The 17315-nt window shown below is 35.8% G+C and overlaps 4 protein-coding genes across 4 annotated transcripts; all 4 read right to left on the reverse strand.

Moving 5' to 3' along the window:
• Window positions 1-2269: 2269 nt before the first annotated feature.
• On the reverse strand, window positions 2270-5685 carry LOC108193809 (calcium-transporting ATPase 12, plasma membrane-type). The gene has a single exon (XM_017360634.2). It carries the CDS (start codon window positions 5494-5496, stop codon window positions 2473-2475), a length of 3024 nt encoding a protein of 1007 aa, XP_017216123.1. The 5' UTR covers window positions 5497-5685; the 3' UTR covers window positions 2270-2472.
• Window positions 5686-9461: 3776 nt separating this feature from the next.
• On the reverse strand, window positions 9462-11382 carry LOC108195267 (calmodulin-like protein 8). Its single transcript, XM_017362226.2, has 5 exons — window positions 11317-11382; window positions 11153-11228; window positions 10785-10942; window positions 10321-10401; window positions 9462-9846 (listed from the first exon to the last, which is right to left on the reverse strand). The coding sequence occupies exons 2-5, from the start codon at window positions 11226-11228 to the stop codon at window positions 9712-9714; spliced, it is 450 nt and encodes a 149-aa protein (XP_017217715.1). The 5' UTR covers window positions 11317-11382; the 3' UTR covers window positions 9462-9711.
• Window positions 11383-11681: 299 nt separating this feature from the next.
• LOC108195174 (7-deoxyloganetic acid glucosyltransferase-like) lies at window positions 11682-13411 on the reverse strand. Its single transcript, XM_017362127.2, has 2 exons — window positions 12797-13411; window positions 11682-12715 (listed from the first exon to the last, which is right to left on the reverse strand). Exons 1-2 carry the CDS (start codon window positions 13326-13328, stop codon window positions 11766-11768), a joined length of 1482 nt encoding a protein of 493 aa, XP_017217616.1. The 5' UTR covers window positions 13329-13411; the 3' UTR covers window positions 11682-11765.
• Window positions 13412-13764: 353 nt separating this feature from the next.
• LOC108195172 (protein LIKE EARLY STARVATION, chloroplastic) lies at window positions 13765-16309 on the reverse strand. Its single transcript, XM_017362125.2, has 4 exons — window positions 15543-16309; window positions 14734-15386; window positions 14457-14647; window positions 13765-14274 (listed from the first exon to the last, which is right to left on the reverse strand). The coding sequence occupies exons 1-4, from the start codon at window positions 16027-16029 to the stop codon at window positions 13905-13907; spliced, it is 1701 nt and encodes a 566-aa protein (XP_017217614.1). The 5' UTR covers window positions 16030-16309; the 3' UTR covers window positions 13765-13904.
• Between the last annotated feature and the right edge of the window lie 1006 nt (window positions 16310-17315).

Consider the following 17315-nt stretch of genomic DNA (forward strand, 5'->3'; position numbering starts at 1 on the left):
ACACATTACAACTTAGAACTGTATACTCACTCCGTATCTCTCGATTCTTTACATTGAGTTTGGGCATAGAGCTTAAGAAATATATATAAAGTGGGGAGAAGAGAATCTCAATTTTTTACATTGAGTTTGGGCACAAAAGTTAGGAAATATGTATAAAGTGTGGAAAAGAAAAAGAAAAGTGGGTGAAGTGGTGTGACCCATTGGTTTTTAATACTATACAAGAGAGATAGTGTAATAAAAGTAGGGTTTGTCTAGTGTGTGCTTATGGGCACATGTTAAGCGCGGAATTTGATATGTTTGAGGGGTTTTGATTGGTGTGGTTGTTGCATTTGCAGGGGGATCCACCATTATTAAGAAATGAGAGCCAATCAAAATCTCTGAATCTTGTAAAATTCCGCGCTTAGCATGTGCTCATGGGCACACACTAGAAAAACCGATAAAAGTAATATGAAAAGTAAGAAAAAGTAAGAAAGTGGTGGGACGCATTAACTATTTTAGGAAAATTTTGTAACGTAAAGAAATAAATGAGGCGTCCAAAAGAGGAACTGTAAAGGTGTTTTCGGGGAGCCATTCATTTCATTCTTCAGTTTATACTAATTCACAGTTTTTACTGCATCTTAAACATATAAATAAATTGAGTCACGTAAACAGTCCCGGAACTCGTTCATACTCTGTTGTCGTAAAAAATTTCCCCTAGATAATGTACACCGACTTTCAAAAAGATAAAAGAAGTTGCATACTATTATTGAGTGTTTTACTAATCTGGCAATATGCTCAAATGATATTACATGAAATATTTATTATGCACGGATATTTTGTACCATACATATATTTTTTTGATTCATTTTGCAGTGAACTTAAAAAAGTAATAATTTTACTTATTTTAGATGTTTTAAACTCCCCTTATCAAAACTGAGCTTAGTTTTTTTTTTGATAAATGTGTTAATTTAGTAATAAAAAACCATACGGCATCTACATACATGGTCACGATGAACAAACACAACATAGACAAACAATAACTGATTAATCCATTATTCTTCAAGAAAAAATCACACGATTTGTTGAATATGATATATACACATGTTTAGTCACGTTCCATCATAATCACTGAGAATGTAATCCCTAACAACTTTTATTACTAAACCAAGCAACATAGTCACACAAACGGTGTGAACATAACAAAACCCACACAAACAGTGAGATAACAAAAAATCAAAACCAAACGTGACAAACTAGCACTCAAATGCGTAGATGAAATACTAGGCAAACCAAAGCAATCCTTATATCTGGGGAACAAACCCACAAAAATATGATAATCGGACCACTTTGGATAATAGAATCACCGAAAAGAACGAGAAATTTGTAACTCCATGAAATTGAGAACTAAAAAAAAGAAGGCCGAATTGGAAAATGCCTTAAATCTTTAGATCCGGAAAAAGCAAACTAATGTCAAACTTAAGAGAAAAATACACTAATCTTAATTCTTAACTAACAAGGAAGATTTTTGGGGAAATTAAAACCTTAAAACAAGTTTTATTGAAAAAAGAAAACAAAAATGAAATAAAAAAAATTTGGGACTTTCCACTGGTAGAGATCCGTTGAAAATCTGGGCGGCTGCTTGAGTTTGGTTTTATTAGTCATAGAAATTTAAAAGTAGTCTGATTGATAAATAGATATATTGTCTATCAAGATTACAAATTAACCTGTTAGATAAATTTTATATATATTATTATTGTCCAATAATAATCTAAAAAATAATGTTAGTGATTCAAATTGCATAATTAAAAACTTTACTATTATAGTTTTTAAAACTATTGATATCATGGAGATATTTTAATAGAGCCTAGAGCCTGTTTGTGGTAGCTTTAAGCTGGGGCTTAAAACAGTTTCCAACTTTAAGCTGAAAAATGTCTGTTTATGTAATAAATCAGAAGTCGGCTTAAAAACTTAAAACCAGAAGTTAGTTTGAGGTACCTTTTTCAGTGACTTAATTTTTTTGAGCTTTTTTTTTGATAAAAATTACACATAAGTTATAAATTACTCATAAAACACTTTTATTTTTATTATTATATTTTTAATAATCCATAAATCGTTAATAAATCAAAATTATTCAAACAGACATTTTAAACTCCCAGATCAGATAAGCATAAGTCACGTTAAGTCATAAGTCATAAACCAAGCCAAACGCCTCCTAGTCTGCGGATTACGCTTTTGTTTCGTTGGTGAAGTCAATTGCTTCAGAGCAATTTGATTCTCAGAATGCCCAAAATAAAGAAATTAAACCATGCAGTATGTCTGTATGTGCATGATTTATTTCATATATATGTTCTCTAAAGCTGTCGACATAACATTTTAAATATGTAACCAACACTTAATTACAAATGCGAACTAACAGAATTCTAGAGTAGAAGACTATTTTTCTTTTAAAATATAAATACATGCAACCTCTAGTATCTAAGTTGACATTTGGTCTCAAATGATGTTCTTCAAGTTCTGCCACTTGAGAATGCTGAACAATGGCTTCTCTGGAACAGGTATGTACTTCACCACAAAGCCAATAGGCCAAGACAGAACAGCAATACCAACACATGCTCCCCATTGTCCCCAATTCAACCTTTCTGTATCTGCAAACTTCTTCAAAAATTCTACCATCACAACTTGAAGAATTATAGTAACTCCTATAATTCCAAGAAACAGCTTGTTTTTATGAATCCCTTCGAAGACATTTTTCTTTTCCAGCTTCCTCGCGTTGAACTCATTGAAAACCTGGCAAAGAACGAAAGTATTGAAGATCAGAGTATCTTTTAACTTCTCATCGACATTGAAGATGGCTTCTCCTCTAAACTGTAATGTCAAGAGCACTACAATCTGATAGAGGGCTTGAGCTATGAGGTTCCTCCACATAATGTTTGATATAAGTGGCTCTGTACGCCCCACGGGCCGTTTGTCCATGAGCTCTGCGGTTGGCTGCTCAGTGGCAAGGGCAAGAGCGCCAAGCGTGTCCATAATGAGGTTCACCCAAAGTAGCTGGACTGCTGTTAAGGGTACTTCTCCAGCTGATATGGCTGCCACAAAGTTGATCACAAGAGCTGCCACATTGACTGTCAGCTGGAATTGAATGAATTTCTGGATGTTGTTGTAAACACATCTTCCCCATTTGAGTACAGTGGCCACAGATGCAAAATTATCATCCAATATAACAATGTCTGAGCTCTCTTTGGCAACTTCAGTTCCCTGGATCCCCATTGAGAGTCCAATATCCGCCTCCTTTAGTGCAGGTGCATCATTAGTCCCATCACCTGTCACCGCAACAACATGCCCTTTCTGCTTGAGGCATTGTACCATGAGAAGCTTGTCGAAAGGAGATGATCTTGCCATCACACAGATTTTATCAACTTTCTCCATTCGCTCCTCTGGGGTGTAGTTCCTGAATTCCACACCCTCAACCACTGCTCCATCCATGTCCTGGTCAATCCTTAGTATCCCACACTCGGTAGCTATTGCTTTTGCAGTGAAAATATTGTCTCCGGTGATCATCTTTACTTTCACTCCAGCATGTTGACAATCTTGGACAGCTTTCCTCACACCAGGCCGGCATGGATCCTTTATGCCAACTATACCCAATAGTGTCAAGCTGTTGTCTTTTAATTTTGCCTTCTCGTCATCAAATTCATGTTCAGACACCTGTTTATGAGCAAATGCAATGCACCGGAGACTACTTGCAGCCATACCTTGAACAAGCTGATTTAATTTCTCCCTTTCAGTATCATCCAAAGCATTCATGTTTCCAAGTGAGTCATAATAGTGAGAGCACATCGCGATTATCATCTCTGCAGCTCCTTTCCAGTGAACATGCATACTGTTGTCTCCATTTTTCTTCATCAGGATTCCACTTCTCTTTTTCTCTGAATTGAATGCTTCTACATTCAGAAGTTTAGAACTCCTCTTCAGTTCATCCATGTCCATATTTAACTCCAAGACAGCCCAAGAAAGAATGGCCTTTTCAGTAGGACTGCCTGAAAATTCCAGTTCAGACCCTGAATCAGGCTTGTAAACACTGCCAGTTGTGTTTAAACCAACTGCCTGGTGGAAGAGTTCAATAATACTAGAAGCTATTGAAGCAAAATTTCTTTCTTCCACTGTTTCATGTCCAAGACAAAACTTTGTCACCTTCATCTTGTTCATTGTGAGAGTACCCGTTTTGTCTGTACAGATGGTTGTGGCAGAGCCCATAGTCTCACAAGCAGAAAGCTTTCTCACCATAGCCTGATCTGCCATCATTCTTTTCATTGAGTAAGCAAGTGTAAGAGTGACTGCCAATGGCAATCCCTCAGGAATCGCGACAACCACAATTGTAACTGCAGCCGCAATAATTCCTACCACACCATTAATTATATCATCAACTTTAGTCTTGCTTCCAGTGTACTCAGTCTTTCCATCCTCATCCTTGGTATTTCCTGTGAAAAACCTCACCAACAAGACGACAAGTACTAGAAACGCGACTGCCAGACCAATCTTACCTATTGATGAGGTTAGTTTGTTGAGACGAACCTGAAGAGGCGTTTCTTCACCAGAATCTTGACTGATTGAACTCATCATCTCGCCCCATGTCGTGTTCATACCAACAGAAATGACCAGAAACTTGGCATATCCATCTGCAACTTTTGTGCCAGAAAACAAAAATGGATTCTTTTCATGATCAACTTCTACATAATCACTTTCTCCAGTCATACTTGATTCATCAATCTGTAATGAATGACCCTCCAAGAACAATCCATCAGCAGGCACTTGATCACCAATTTTCAAGCAAACAACATCTCCAACAACAATCTCGAAAACAGAAATATGCTGACGCTTTCTGTTTCTCACAACCTCCACCTGAATATTGTTACTCACCTTAGATAACTTATCAAATTGCCTGCCCTGCCTGAAATTACTAATTGCTGAGACAGAAATCACAAGAAAGACCGCGACGAATATACTTCCACCATCATACCATCCTTCTTTAGGCCCATCCTCTTTCATACCAAAACCAAGCGAAAGGCCAGCACAAACAAGCAGAATGAGAATGGTGGGATCTTTGAATGCCTCCATCACAAAGCTAAAGAAGCCCTTTGTAGGCGGCCTACGATACGTGTTCATCCCAAAGGCCTCCTGGCGCCGCGAAACATCACCAGCATCTGCGTGTATGCCATGCTCAGCATTAGTCTTGAGAGCAGACACCAGACCTTCCACACCCCCGAGCTTCACCAGCTGGTCTAAACTTTTGTCCTTAACGAGCCGTGTCAGGCTCGAATTTTCGACATCTGGAAACAGATGGGGAGCAAGAGCAACATCAATAATGCAATTCTCAGGCACAACTTTCTTGTAGGTATTTGATGGTGGGTAGAAATGAGAGAATGCTCGGGAAGAATAGATGGTTGCAAAAGCCAGGTGCCATCTTTTTCTACTAATAGAGTCCATGCAACCAAGACTCAAATCAAGTATAGCAGACATGCAATTGATTTGTGTTTAGTGACAACTTAAACAATTTCAACAACAGAGTAGAATCACTTATTGGCAGAACTATATTATATTAAAACAAGAGGCAAGATTTCTGGAATGAAAAACAAGGGAAAGAATGACAAGTGAATATATATTTCAGATCGATCGAAAATCCATTTATATAGAGTATAGCGAGAAGGTACTGATGGTTTCTTAGAAATCTCCGGATTTTTGAACGTGTAAAGTTGTTAAATTTTTTTTTTTAGTAATAAGATACTGAAGTGTTAATTACAAGTAAATACGGGAAAGGAGTTGTTCTTAAGGAAACAGAATTTAAGGTTGAAAGTCAAAGTTTCAGACACGTTGTCTTGTAGGATCTGATTCACTGTAATTCATGACACACGGATGCTTGCGTTGGCGGTATGGGCTTGCCGTGTATGGGCTTTACCGACGTGCCGCCGCATATTTAACGTGTGTTTGGGCTGGGCACTTGTTTCTCACCTGCAACTTTGTGGTAATTGCTGCTAAGTTTCCCTTTTCATATTGGAATCTACACAATTATTTAAATATGAATTATTAATTATTTAATTATTTAAGATACAGTATTAAATATATCTAAATATTCTAGTGAAGTTTATAGATTCGTGTTCATATGAAAAGAATGGTTGTTTGATTGAATCGGAGAGATTTGCATAAAATTTCATTATATCTATGGATTAATATATGAATTTTAAAAATCATATTAATTAGAAATTTATGTATGTGCTATTAGCATATATAATTTCGGTCTTTCTAATGTGTGTCCAAGGGCACACAATAAGCACCAACTCTCGGAAAAATAGTTTTATTTGATTGGTGGAATTGGTGTAAATGCAGGGGCGTCATCAACATTTATTATCCATCCACCAATCAAAAACTAGTATTTTTATAGAAGTTAGTGACTATTGTGTGCCGATAGGCACAACGTAGAAAATTCAATATAATTTTGATAGTTTGTTAGGGACTGAGATTTCAAGGAAGCAGGCACAATTCACAAAGCTAAAATTTTGGTCGGATTCTAAAATTTGTTTACGGGCAAGAATATAGTACATGTAGTTTCCTTTGAGTTGATTGGCATTTACCTTTCATATAGTCATGTTATTATATTATCTTATTCCAAGCTTTTCTTGATAAACATTGTGTGGAATCATATTCCTCCCAAAATAAATATCACTTTGTCTGCATGTAATTTAAGGTGCACGAAAAACATTTTTCTGAGAATTCTTTTTTTTTTAAATAAAAATATAGATGTTAAACTTTTATTCAAAAAAAAATAAAATTTTAAAAATCATATATAAAAGTATGTTTTTTTGCATCTCAAATCACGTGAAAAAAGTCAAAGCAACACTTGTTTTGGGACAAGGGAGTAAATTATATGCTGAGTTTCAGAGCTGATGCTGTTAAATGATCTCAAAGATCATCAAGGATGTTATACACTCATAATTGTAGATTGGCTGATACATGAAATAATTAATTTCGGAAATTTAAAATCTAGTCACATTTATTAACTAAAAAAATTTAAATTTACAAAAATATGAAAATTGTACATATATGATACTTTTTAGGTAAAAGTAAACTATAATCTAACATAACATGTACTCTCTCCGCAGGGCCGGTGATCAACCGGTCCAGTCAACACAACTGCACTTAGACCCAAAAAATTTTAAGGTCCCAGATTAATTCAGCAGGCCTAGTTATATGTATCAGATAAAATATAAATTTATTTAGCAGAAAAAAAAACACACACGCACACAAAATAGAAAAACAGAATAGACACGCAGAATGTAGTTAAATTTTTATTTAGTGTACTTTTTTTTTAATAAAAAGACCTCAAATATAAATTTAGCACAGGGCCTCTTTTTGATTGAGTCGGGTCTATCTCTCCGTCCGCTGAGTTATATACATTGAGGGACGTGGACGCGCCACGAACTTTAATACTTCCGTAAAGTATAGTTCTATAATTTATTTTGAAGATTTTTCTTTTCTGTATAAAAGTTTGAATGTTATATTTTATTCAGAAAAGAAAATTTTAAAAATAAATTATAAAACTATGTTTTAGAAGAGCATTGAAAAATGTCGAGCATTGAAAAAAAACGTATAGAATTAAATGGGAAAGAGGGAGTATATGATTTCTTAAAAGGTTTTTAATCCGAAACCAATATTTTACTTCATATTTATTACAGGTGTTTAATTTATCCAAATATATTGGCTTTTGTTTTCTTTTTTCCGGTCGCTGAACGAAGTTGACTTGGAGAAGACTTTTTTTCTTTTCGCAATTTAGGCGAAAAGACTCTCTTAAATGAGTTGGAATGTCACCGTAAAAGTGAGGAAAATTTCGATAATGCTGATAAGGCGAACCATCGAACAGAACAGACAAGTCAGGAGCCGCTGTAGTCTTTGACTCTTGTAAGAAGCTAAATCTATACTCCCTCGGTCCCAAATTAGATGACGTCCCAAATTAGATGAGCTCGTGGACTTCAGGCACGTAATTTAAAATCCATTTATCGCATAATTATATTACTTATTTTTAAAATTTTATTTTTGTGAATAAAAATTTAAGTATGAAATTTTCGTTTGCAAAAGAAAAATTAAAAAAATAAATTTAAGAACTAGACGGTCAATGTACCTTAAGTTACATGCCCAAAGTCAACTAGCTCATCTAATTTGGAATGGACCAACATGGGTATAATTTGTAGTCCTACTTTTTGTTCACATTTTTTGGTTTGGTACTCACCTTTTGGGACTAAAAGTCTACATGTTGTTGAGTCTATTAGTCTTACATTGTTTAACAGTTTCAAATACTAAAAACACTCATTACAATGCATTATCAAATAATATTTTATAAAAACAGTTTGAAATACTAAAAACATTCATGACAATATATTATAATATAATATTTTATAAAAAAAAATTATAATGATGTTAAAATGAAAATTATAAATATTCAATTTTGAATATTTTTTTTAATAAGAACCTTCATTTAACTCTTTCAATTCTAACGTGTTCTATTTCAATATAAACGTGAACCATTACATAACTTTTTCTAACTCTAATATGTTAAGATATACGAAATATGAAAAATATGATTTATAATTAATTGAATAATAAATTATCACATATTAATAACAAAACAATATTTATATATAGATAATAAATTATAAAAACAAAATTTTCGTGAGAAAATATAATCATTTTTTAATTAAAATTCAATTTATTAATATTAATATAGTAATAAAATGATGTTAAAATTTAAATTATAAATTACGAATTATATACCCGCCCGCACGGGTTAAAGGCTAGTACAATTAGAAACAAAAATTAGAGTCCATTTAAAATCTTGAATTTCATCAAACTGTATATTTATACATAAAAAAAAGTTGAGCTTGGCTTTGATTTGAAATTCAGGAAACTTTCTGCACATAATTTATTGTGATTTAAGAAATATTTTCATTTATTATTTTTAAAATTTTCATTTCTATATTAAAAATTATAATTCATATTTTAGTTGAAATATATTTATAAATTTAGAGTTAAGTTCCATGTAATCCACATATTTACTGTAGTACCGTAGACCACGTATGTTCTGCAACTATAGAATGGCATAAAAACATTGCAAAATGTATGAAACTTGTTATTTTGTGAAATACATTCTATAAATATCACTATTTCATGAAAAATATTGAAAATCATTTATGTTCGACAAGTAGAACACATATGTTCAGTAATATGTAAATATGTTCTGCAAACTTAACATGTTTTGCAGAATAATGCGTTTTTCACTATTTAATTTGTAGAATGTTTAGGATTGTCAAAATTTTTAATAAAATAATGATGTTTATAGAACATGATTTGCAAAATAACACATTTTGCAATGTTTTTATGCCATTCTATAGTTACAGAACATACGTGGTCTACGGTACTACAGTAAATATGTGAACTACATGAAACTTTGTTCTATAAATTTAATATATAGAAGTATCTTTTTTGATCTAATGCAAAAAATCAGACCAAACGGCTAAACAGAATTGACCAGAGACGTATCTAGGATTTGGAATTGATGGGGGCAAAATTTATAAAATTTTAAACTCATGGGAGAATGACCGATACTAATGTAATGGATAATTTATAGCTTTTAACAGGGTTGTAAATCTGAATCAAAAAATCATAGTCCAGCAAACTCAGACTCTATCAAACGCTCATCATCATCTTCACAAATTCATCATAGTTGACTTGGCCATCTCCATCTAAATCAGCTTCACTAATCATCTGCTCCACTTCTTCCTCACTTAATTTTTCACCTAGATCAATCATCACGTGCCTCAGCTGCATAGGATAAGATTTTTTTTCAGTAACTGTGTAAGATTTTGCAGAATCTTTCTAACATTTCTTAAATCTTAGCAACTTATAATTTAAAGTTATCTCAGTTAAAGTTCAGTGCATGAGAAACGAAAGGGATTAATTATGTATAATTATACCATAATAAACTATGTGAAACAGCTGTTAATACACATGTAAAGGGTGCCATAATCTCACTACAGATCCATTACAGTTTGAATCCTTTAAAACAGAACACCATATAATTAATTAGCAGCCATGCATACAATGTGACTAAACAATTTAAGTATTTTGTTGTACAAAAGATAAGTAACTAAGTTTATCGAGTAAAATTACACTATCTACGTTATGTTAGAGGAAAATTATTCCCCTTATTACTTTATCGATTATTACTTAATCAAAGTTGAACTGTATTCCATACGAACATCTTTATAGCTTTGGACAGGAAGAATTAAATTTTACCTCAGAAGCTGATATGAAACCATTTTGATCCTTGTCAAACACTTTGAAAGCTTCTTTTAGTTCCTCTTCTACATCAATTTCCTGATCAAAATAAGCAGTGGAAATATATGTCATAAGATCAGAGAGATACAGTTTATGCTAAATTTTACTACAAATTTATGCTTGTATATTTGAAACTGACACAATTTATGTGTTACTGTTTACTCCCCCGTCCCGAATTAGATGAGCTCGTTGACTTTGAGCACACAATTTAAGGTCTATTGACCGCATAGCTTACATTATTTATTTTTGAAATTTTATTTTTGCAAATAAAATTTGAAATATGAAATTTTCATTTACAAAAGAAATAATAAATTTCGGAACTAGACGTTCAATGCACCTTCGAAAGTCAACTAGCTCATCGAATTTGGGATGTAAGGACTAGCTCATCTAATTTTGGATGTAGGGAGTATTTCAGTATGTACCTTTATTTTGTTGGACATAAGGTTAAAGAACTCGACGAATTCGATAGTGCCATTACCATCAGCATCAACTTCAGTAATGATGTCTTGAAGTTCTTCCTCAGATGGATTTTGATCTAGTGACCTTATCACCGTTGCTAGTTCTTCCACAGTTATGCAACCTGTTTTCGTTCCATCGGAACATTAGGATTAGTAACACATTCAGACTAAACTGAGTGAAGTACACATTTCATTATGACTAGAAGTAATAAATCTTTGAAATGCCAAGAGGAGAACTCAAATTGTTATGTGCATGCGAAGGTACTGTAAGTAAATAGAATTGAAGAAGATGCAAGTGAAAGTCTGAAAATGAAGTAAAGATAGGTACTAACCATCTCCATTTTTTTCCAAGAGACCAAAAGCTTCCTGAAACTCAACTATCTGTTCATCATTCAATATTTCTGCCATCTGTTTTCAGAACAGCGAAAAAAATAAAAATTCAGTGTGAGAGAGGGATAGGTGAGGAAATAAAAAAGCAAGTTGCTGGGGACTAAACCTTGATCGTCGGTTGCTTTATGTATTCTGGAGAGGCCTTGTGCTTCCAATTGTTATTATTTATTATATTAATTAGTATATAAAAACAACGTCGAGTCAAATCAGGATCTCTTCAAGGCCGAAAAAGATAGGTTAATTTAAATCAAGTCATGACCTGTTCTGCATTTGCATTACAGATACATTTGGCGTGTTTTAATAGCGAGTTATCAGAGATTTAAATTTTGTTAACATCTTTTTCTTGACAGAATTTTCTTTAACAACTGATGTGATATTATGTTAAGCATGTTTCTCTTTTTAAATTTCACTAATTGATATTATCAATCTAGTGCATTGCAATAATGGATGGACTTGAGCTGCTAATTCAAGTGAGAAAGCAAGTTTTTATTTAGATTGTGCTGTGTACTTGCAACTGTAAACATATCTTAGAAATTTCATTCATTGAAAAATCGTTTAGGTTCCAGACAGCTTTGGTGCTGGTAAGCTCATGAATCTAATGTCCTCAATCAGCCTGTCTAAACTGCAACTTGAACTCCCACCTTCACTTACGCTCACTTTTGCCAGTTTTGCAGTCTCAGTAGCTGATTTCAGGAACTCATTCCTCCTCGATACCATAAGTTCCCTTACCATCTTCTCAACCATGACTCGATCCAAAACATCTTTCATGTCAAGTCCAATTTTCCAGACCATACTAGTGTACCTACTAACTACTTGTTGGTCTACATAGCATGGCCAACAGATCATTGGCACACCCGCAACGATACTCTCCAGAGTTGAATTCCATCCACTATGTGTGAAAAATCCCCCAATGGCTTCATGTGCTAGCACCTCTTCTTGAGGTGCCCAACTCACAATACACCCCCTCTCTTTGGTATGCCTCTCCAAAACTTCCACGTCCTCACTTGTTTCTCCGATTATGGATCCAGGCCTAATGATCCACAAGAATCTTGATTCACTATTCACTAGGCCATGCCATAGCTCCATCTTTTGGTTTATTGTCATAGGCACTTGACTTCCAATGCTAACATATAATACACTTTTTGGTGCTTGTGCATTGAGCCAAGTTAAGCAGCTTCTGTCTTCTTTCCAGAGACTATTGGTGGAATTAGGCTCTGGAGGTTTAATGCATGCTGCAACCTTTGTATTGTAGAGTGAATGTAGTGGACCTATAGCATAGAGGTTCGGACAAAGATTTCCAATTAGAGAGAGTATGGCTTTGTCAAGGTGTTCAAACGTGTTCAGTATGATGCCTTGTGCTTTGGGCAATTGGCGTGCCTCCTTCAATGCCAATTGAATGCTCTGATCTGAGATGTCATGGACTCGACAAAAATGAGGGAGATCACGACGCCTGAGAAAACTTTCCATGCCTGGTACACATCCTATGCTAGCGTCCATGTCATTATCTGCACAATGGTAAATGTTTTTTTACTGGAACAGAGCTAAATTATATGATGCAAGCTGATAATTGGAGAAGTATGACTAACCTTTAAAAGGAACCTCCCCTGCTTCGATGAGTTTAGGAAGGCATAAATAAGTCCAAACAGCACAAGGACTAATTGTATCGAAATATAAGAGTGAAACATTGATTTGTTGTGATATATCAAGAGCACATCCTATAATGGCTTCTGAAATAATGCATGTAATTGGTAGAGCCTTATTGCCAGAGGACTTGCTGCTCAAGCTTCCACTTCTCAGCTTCTTCATTAAAAGTGGCTGCACTACGTTTTCCATAGCATCCATCATCTCGTAAAATTTATCGGCGCAGCGAGGGTGATCTTTAGGCAGGCCATCAGAGATAGTCTGGAAACAAAAGCCCGGATATTTGGAAAACCGAGATTCGACGTCAGTGTACTGGAGGAGACGGGAGTGGAAATGGTCAATGTTAAGAAATGTGACATGAATATCAGCCATGCAAAGAAGCTCAGCCAGCTTAAGCATACAATTTACGGGGCTTTGTAATGGTATCGGCATGAATAGAACATGGGGCGAGAGGAATTCATCTGCTTGATGCCCCATTAATCCAGATTGTTATGAATGCATAGTTTACCATGATCATTTTATAGAAGGTCCTTCAAAGGAATATGTATGAAGCCAAATTTTTCTATCTTATTCTCTATAATTCTAAAATACCCAGTTGGTGTAGTTTTGAAAGGTAGGTAATGCAATTTGTTGATTTACATAATAATTTTGTCACCTTCAGCTAACATAATACATTTTTCTTGGTGGCTTGTTTATCATCAACTAGCCCAGTTTGTGACCCTTGAGGTTTATAAAAGTACTTCGTTTGTCTGGTGTAACATGATCTACCATATTAGCATAGCAAATTGCAGTTTAAAAAGCCTTAATTGAGCTTATTCAACTTCAGCATTTAGAGGTTTGCATGATTTGATTAACTTAAGGTTTCTATGTATTCAGGGAATATTATTGCCTGCTGTCGTATAAAAATGGCATATGCTAAACCATTGTTGTTGAGAACAGAGAACTGAGTATATTAGTTTATTCCAAAGCATAAAGGCTGGTGCTAATTTGGATTTGGATGCAAAAATTGTACAGGAGGAGTTGGTGACTCTATGGTTATCTGAACCTTGGTAATTATTCAGATGGCTTCTTAACATCGCGGAGTTGGACAGAATTCTCAAAGCAATGGTAAAATCCATAATGTGGGAATTTTTCGTACCACGTGTCTTGCTCTTCGTGAGTATCCCAGTGCTCCCCACTGCTGCTCTTTCCGTACTTGTGCACCCATCCTGAGCCATTGTGACCTTCACCCCATGTCTTGTTCCAACGTTCTCCGTGTTTGCCTTCCCACCATGTCTCTCCCTGTTTTATCCCGTGACCCTTTGTATCAAAATGTTCGTCCCATTTGTCACCCCATTTAGCCCAGCTCTCGCCCTCACAACGCTCAGCCCATTTATCAGTGTATTTTGTGCTGCCGCCTTGCCCATCATACTGCTCGCCCCACCTGCCAAATCATGTCGATACACTTACTTTAAAATCATTGACGCTGCATTAGATTGAGTAGTCTGAATCAACATTGTAAAAAGTGCATCCTTAGGCTCTTCGCGACATAACAATACAATTACAAGCACTAAGATCATCTCTACAGAACTGACAACCTGAATTTAATATCTCATAATTTGGTACCTTTCATGCCAGACATGCGCATGTCCAGCCTCAAGGGATGTGTTTGGGTCGATGCTGCACCACTTATGCGCACATTTCTCAGCTTGGCCAGAGGCACCATAGGATTCCCACCATTTCTCCTGCCATTCACTCCCCTCACCATTCTTTCCCCATTTGTCTGCACTTTTTTCAAAATGCACAGATCCATCTTTCTGTAGGAAAACAGAACATAATTGCATCGACTTTAAGAAACCTACATCGGCTTAACCGTTAAGCACATGCATGAAATGTGACTTACCTGGTACATGGACTCTTTCCAAAATTCAAGCCAAACATTTCCAGCAGAATCACGTCCTGATTTCTCTGAACCAAGTTCCTTATAATCAAATTCATCAGCAGCCTCCCAATACTTTTCTTCCCATTCAACAGCCTTGTCAGCACTGACCCCCCTTTTTATTGTCCATCTGCACACCACCCCATCTGGCCTTACTTCGGTTCCAGTCTCCTTCCACCACCTTGATCCATCTGCATAATTTCCTTCAGGTGATTCAATTTTAATTTCAGTGAGAGCATTAGCTGCTTCTACTGCATTATCCGAAAACATAATATCAATTTCTTGTTCCACTTCCACTGGACTTGTCTCTGGACTTGAGCTAGACATTTCTACTTTTTCGTGTCTTGTAAGTGACTGGAGAGGTGGTAGAGGAGGATTGTGAACATCTTCAAGTTTGCTTTCAAACGGGATTGACAAAATACTTTCATCTCTCTCCAACTCCATTACAGGGCTGGTATGACTGATGGATGGAGAAGTTACTCTACTTGACTCTAATTCGCCTTCATAACCGGAGATCATAACATTATTTTCAGGAGGTGTCCAGGACCAGAAATTCGGACCTGGTGAAAATTTCCTTTCATTTCCAGACACAGGGACAGATACTTCCCTCTGTTTAGCTGACAACAAATAAAGCATTCATAAGCTCTTAAATTTAAAATTGGACCTCTACATTTCTATCACTCTTCTGAGTATAATCAAACTAATCATAAAGATTTAGTGAAATAAAATCACTCTTATAAGTTAAAGAAAACAAGTCCAATTAGTAACTGTACCTTCTAGTTCTTGTTCGAAATCCAGTGGAACCAAAGATCCCTGGTCATCACCATCTCCCTTAAGTCCAACCTCTAAAGAACTCTCCTCCACCTTCTCCTCCTTGAGAATTGCTCGGGCTGCAGCGATGGCAGCTGCAGCCCGATCAATGACCTGCATTCTCTGGACTCTATCTCTCTCCTCAGAAGAAACTTCCAAAAGCTTCTGAAACTCACCACTCTTCTTCTCCAACACCTCCTCTGTCTCCACATTGTTCTCAACAACATTCTCTGAAATCTTTTGAAAATCAGTCTCCTGCTTCTCCCTTTCCACAGCCTTCTTCCACATATCAAGATACGAGTCCCTGCCATCCGAGACCTTAATTCTCCAGGCTTTCATTGGTTTTAACTGTGGCTCGACGCTGAATGCACCATGTAGGTACCTGCATTTGGGTTGCATGGAGAATGCTCGTGGGGTGGCGCCTGTGAAAATGCTCAACTGGGTAGCCATTTTTGAGTTTGAAGAGCTGCTGTCTGGTGGGGATTTGAAGGGAGGGAAACAATGGCCTTTTGGGCTCTTGTGAAGAACGTGGGATGGTCTCACTTTCTTGCTTTTGGGGTAAAGGAAACTAGTAAGATTTTCTTGATAGTGAAGCAAGGTAGTGATTCCTCCAATATATATTAAGAAGTTTACAAATACTTCAGTTGAGAAGTGTACAAGTATATACTATGATGTTCCATTTTTAAGGAAGAGACATATTGAAATTTGTGCCAACTGAGCACACTCATAATTAACTACAAAGCTGAATAGTTGTGCTGCACAAATATATCTTTGAGAAATTTGTCAGGAAGCCAGAAGCTTGGCTTGGTTTTATATACTGCATCTGCATGGGTGTATATGTATACTAGACTGGAACAAATTTTTACATATGTTTGGAAACACAGATTACGACGGGTCAAGTTCATAACATGCGTTTACATATGTTTGGAAACACAGATTACAGCCAAGTTCATAACATGCGTATGTGGCGGCATACAAGACGAATATGTAACTTTCATATATCATAATAACGGTTCAACTTTAACAAAATTGTTGGACTCGATATTTTATGCTGCAACATATGTTTATCATATTGAGCCCTTTAAATTTATATTTGTATGAAATATTCTACTCTTTTTCAAAGGCTAATTAGAGCTTGATAGTTTTCCCAGCTTGATAGTTTTTTGAAGTGATTTTTGAAGATAAACTTCTACATTGTCTCTCATTAAGCAATATTCACTGTCATAGTACTACTTCCTCATCCTCATTTTTTTTGAAAAGCAAATTATATTTCAATAAAGTCTCAGAGATTCTTACAGGGGATCCAAAAGGATGGGCATGGAATGAAACCATGATCCATCAACCTACCATGACATACAAGCAAAAGAGAGATCCAGACTGGAAACATTAAAACCTTACATAAAACCCTACTATGAAAGAGCGCCTGAGACTTTGAATGACTGAACTAGATCGCTAAGTAGTGCTAATCAAAGTGCTGAGAAGAGGTGGACGGTTGGGAAGCATTGTAGCGGAACTCAGCCTCCTGATTTCCAAATCCCATTACTTTCATCACATTGTAGACGGCTATAAAGTCTACAATCCCTGAAGCTTGTTCCAATTCTGTCCTAGAGATGCTCCACAAGGGGAGCAAGTCAGCTAGAGACCCAGTGAGTGCTTTGTGCAGAATTTCTTTCACAGCCACCCCTCCGAACACAACAGATTCCATGTCTACCTCGGAGCCCCTGAAGATGCTGTCT

Source organism: Daucus carota, chromosome 7 (assembly GCF_001625215.2).
Source record: "Daucus carota subsp. sativus chromosome 7, DH1 v3.0, whole genome shotgun sequence".
Lineage (NCBI taxonomy): Eukaryota > Viridiplantae > Streptophyta > Magnoliopsida > Apiales > Apiaceae > Daucus > Daucus carota.

What these genes read in the sequence shown, in the direction of transcription:
- LOC108193809 (XM_017360634.2), bottom strand. Translation starts at nt 5,496, where the DNA reads ATGTCTGCTATACTTGATTTGAGTCTTGGTTGCATGGACTCTATTAGT.
- LOC108195267 (XM_017362226.2), bottom strand. Translation starts at nt 11,228, where the DNA reads ATGGCAGAAATATTGAATGATGAACAGATAGTTGAGTTTCAGGAAGCT. An exon ending in TTATGTCCAACAAAATAAAG is followed by an intron (nt 10,402 to 10,784) that starts GTACATACTGAA and finishes TATTTTGATCAG; the next exon opens with GAAATTGATGTAGAAGAGGA. An exon ending in GTTTCATATCAGCTTCTGAG is followed by an intron (nt 9,847 to 10,320) that starts GTAAAATTTAAT and finishes TATCCTATGCAG; the next exon opens with CTGAGGCACGTGATGATTGA.
- LOC108195172 (XM_017362125.2), bottom strand. Translation starts at nt 16,029, where the DNA reads ATGGCTACCCAGTTGAGCATTTTCACAGGCGCCACCCCACGAGCATTC. An exon ending in TTTCGAACAAGAACTAGAAG is followed by an intron (nt 15,387 to 15,542) that starts GTACAGTTACTA and finishes ATTTGTTGTCAG; the next exon opens with CTAAACAGAGGGAAGTATCT. An exon ending in GGAAAGAGTCCATGTACCAG is followed by an intron (nt 14,648 to 14,733) that starts GTAAGTCACATT and finishes GTTTTCCTACAG; the next exon opens with AAAGATGGATCTGTGCATTT.
- LOC108195174 (XM_017362127.2), bottom strand. Translation starts at nt 13,328, where the DNA reads ATGGGGCATCAAGCAGATGAATTCCTCTCGCCCCATGTTCTATTCATG. An exon ending in AGGGGAGGTTCCTTTTAAAG is followed by an intron (nt 12,716 to 12,796) that starts GTTAGTCATACT and finishes ACCATTGTGCAG; the next exon opens with ATAATGACATGGACGCTAGC.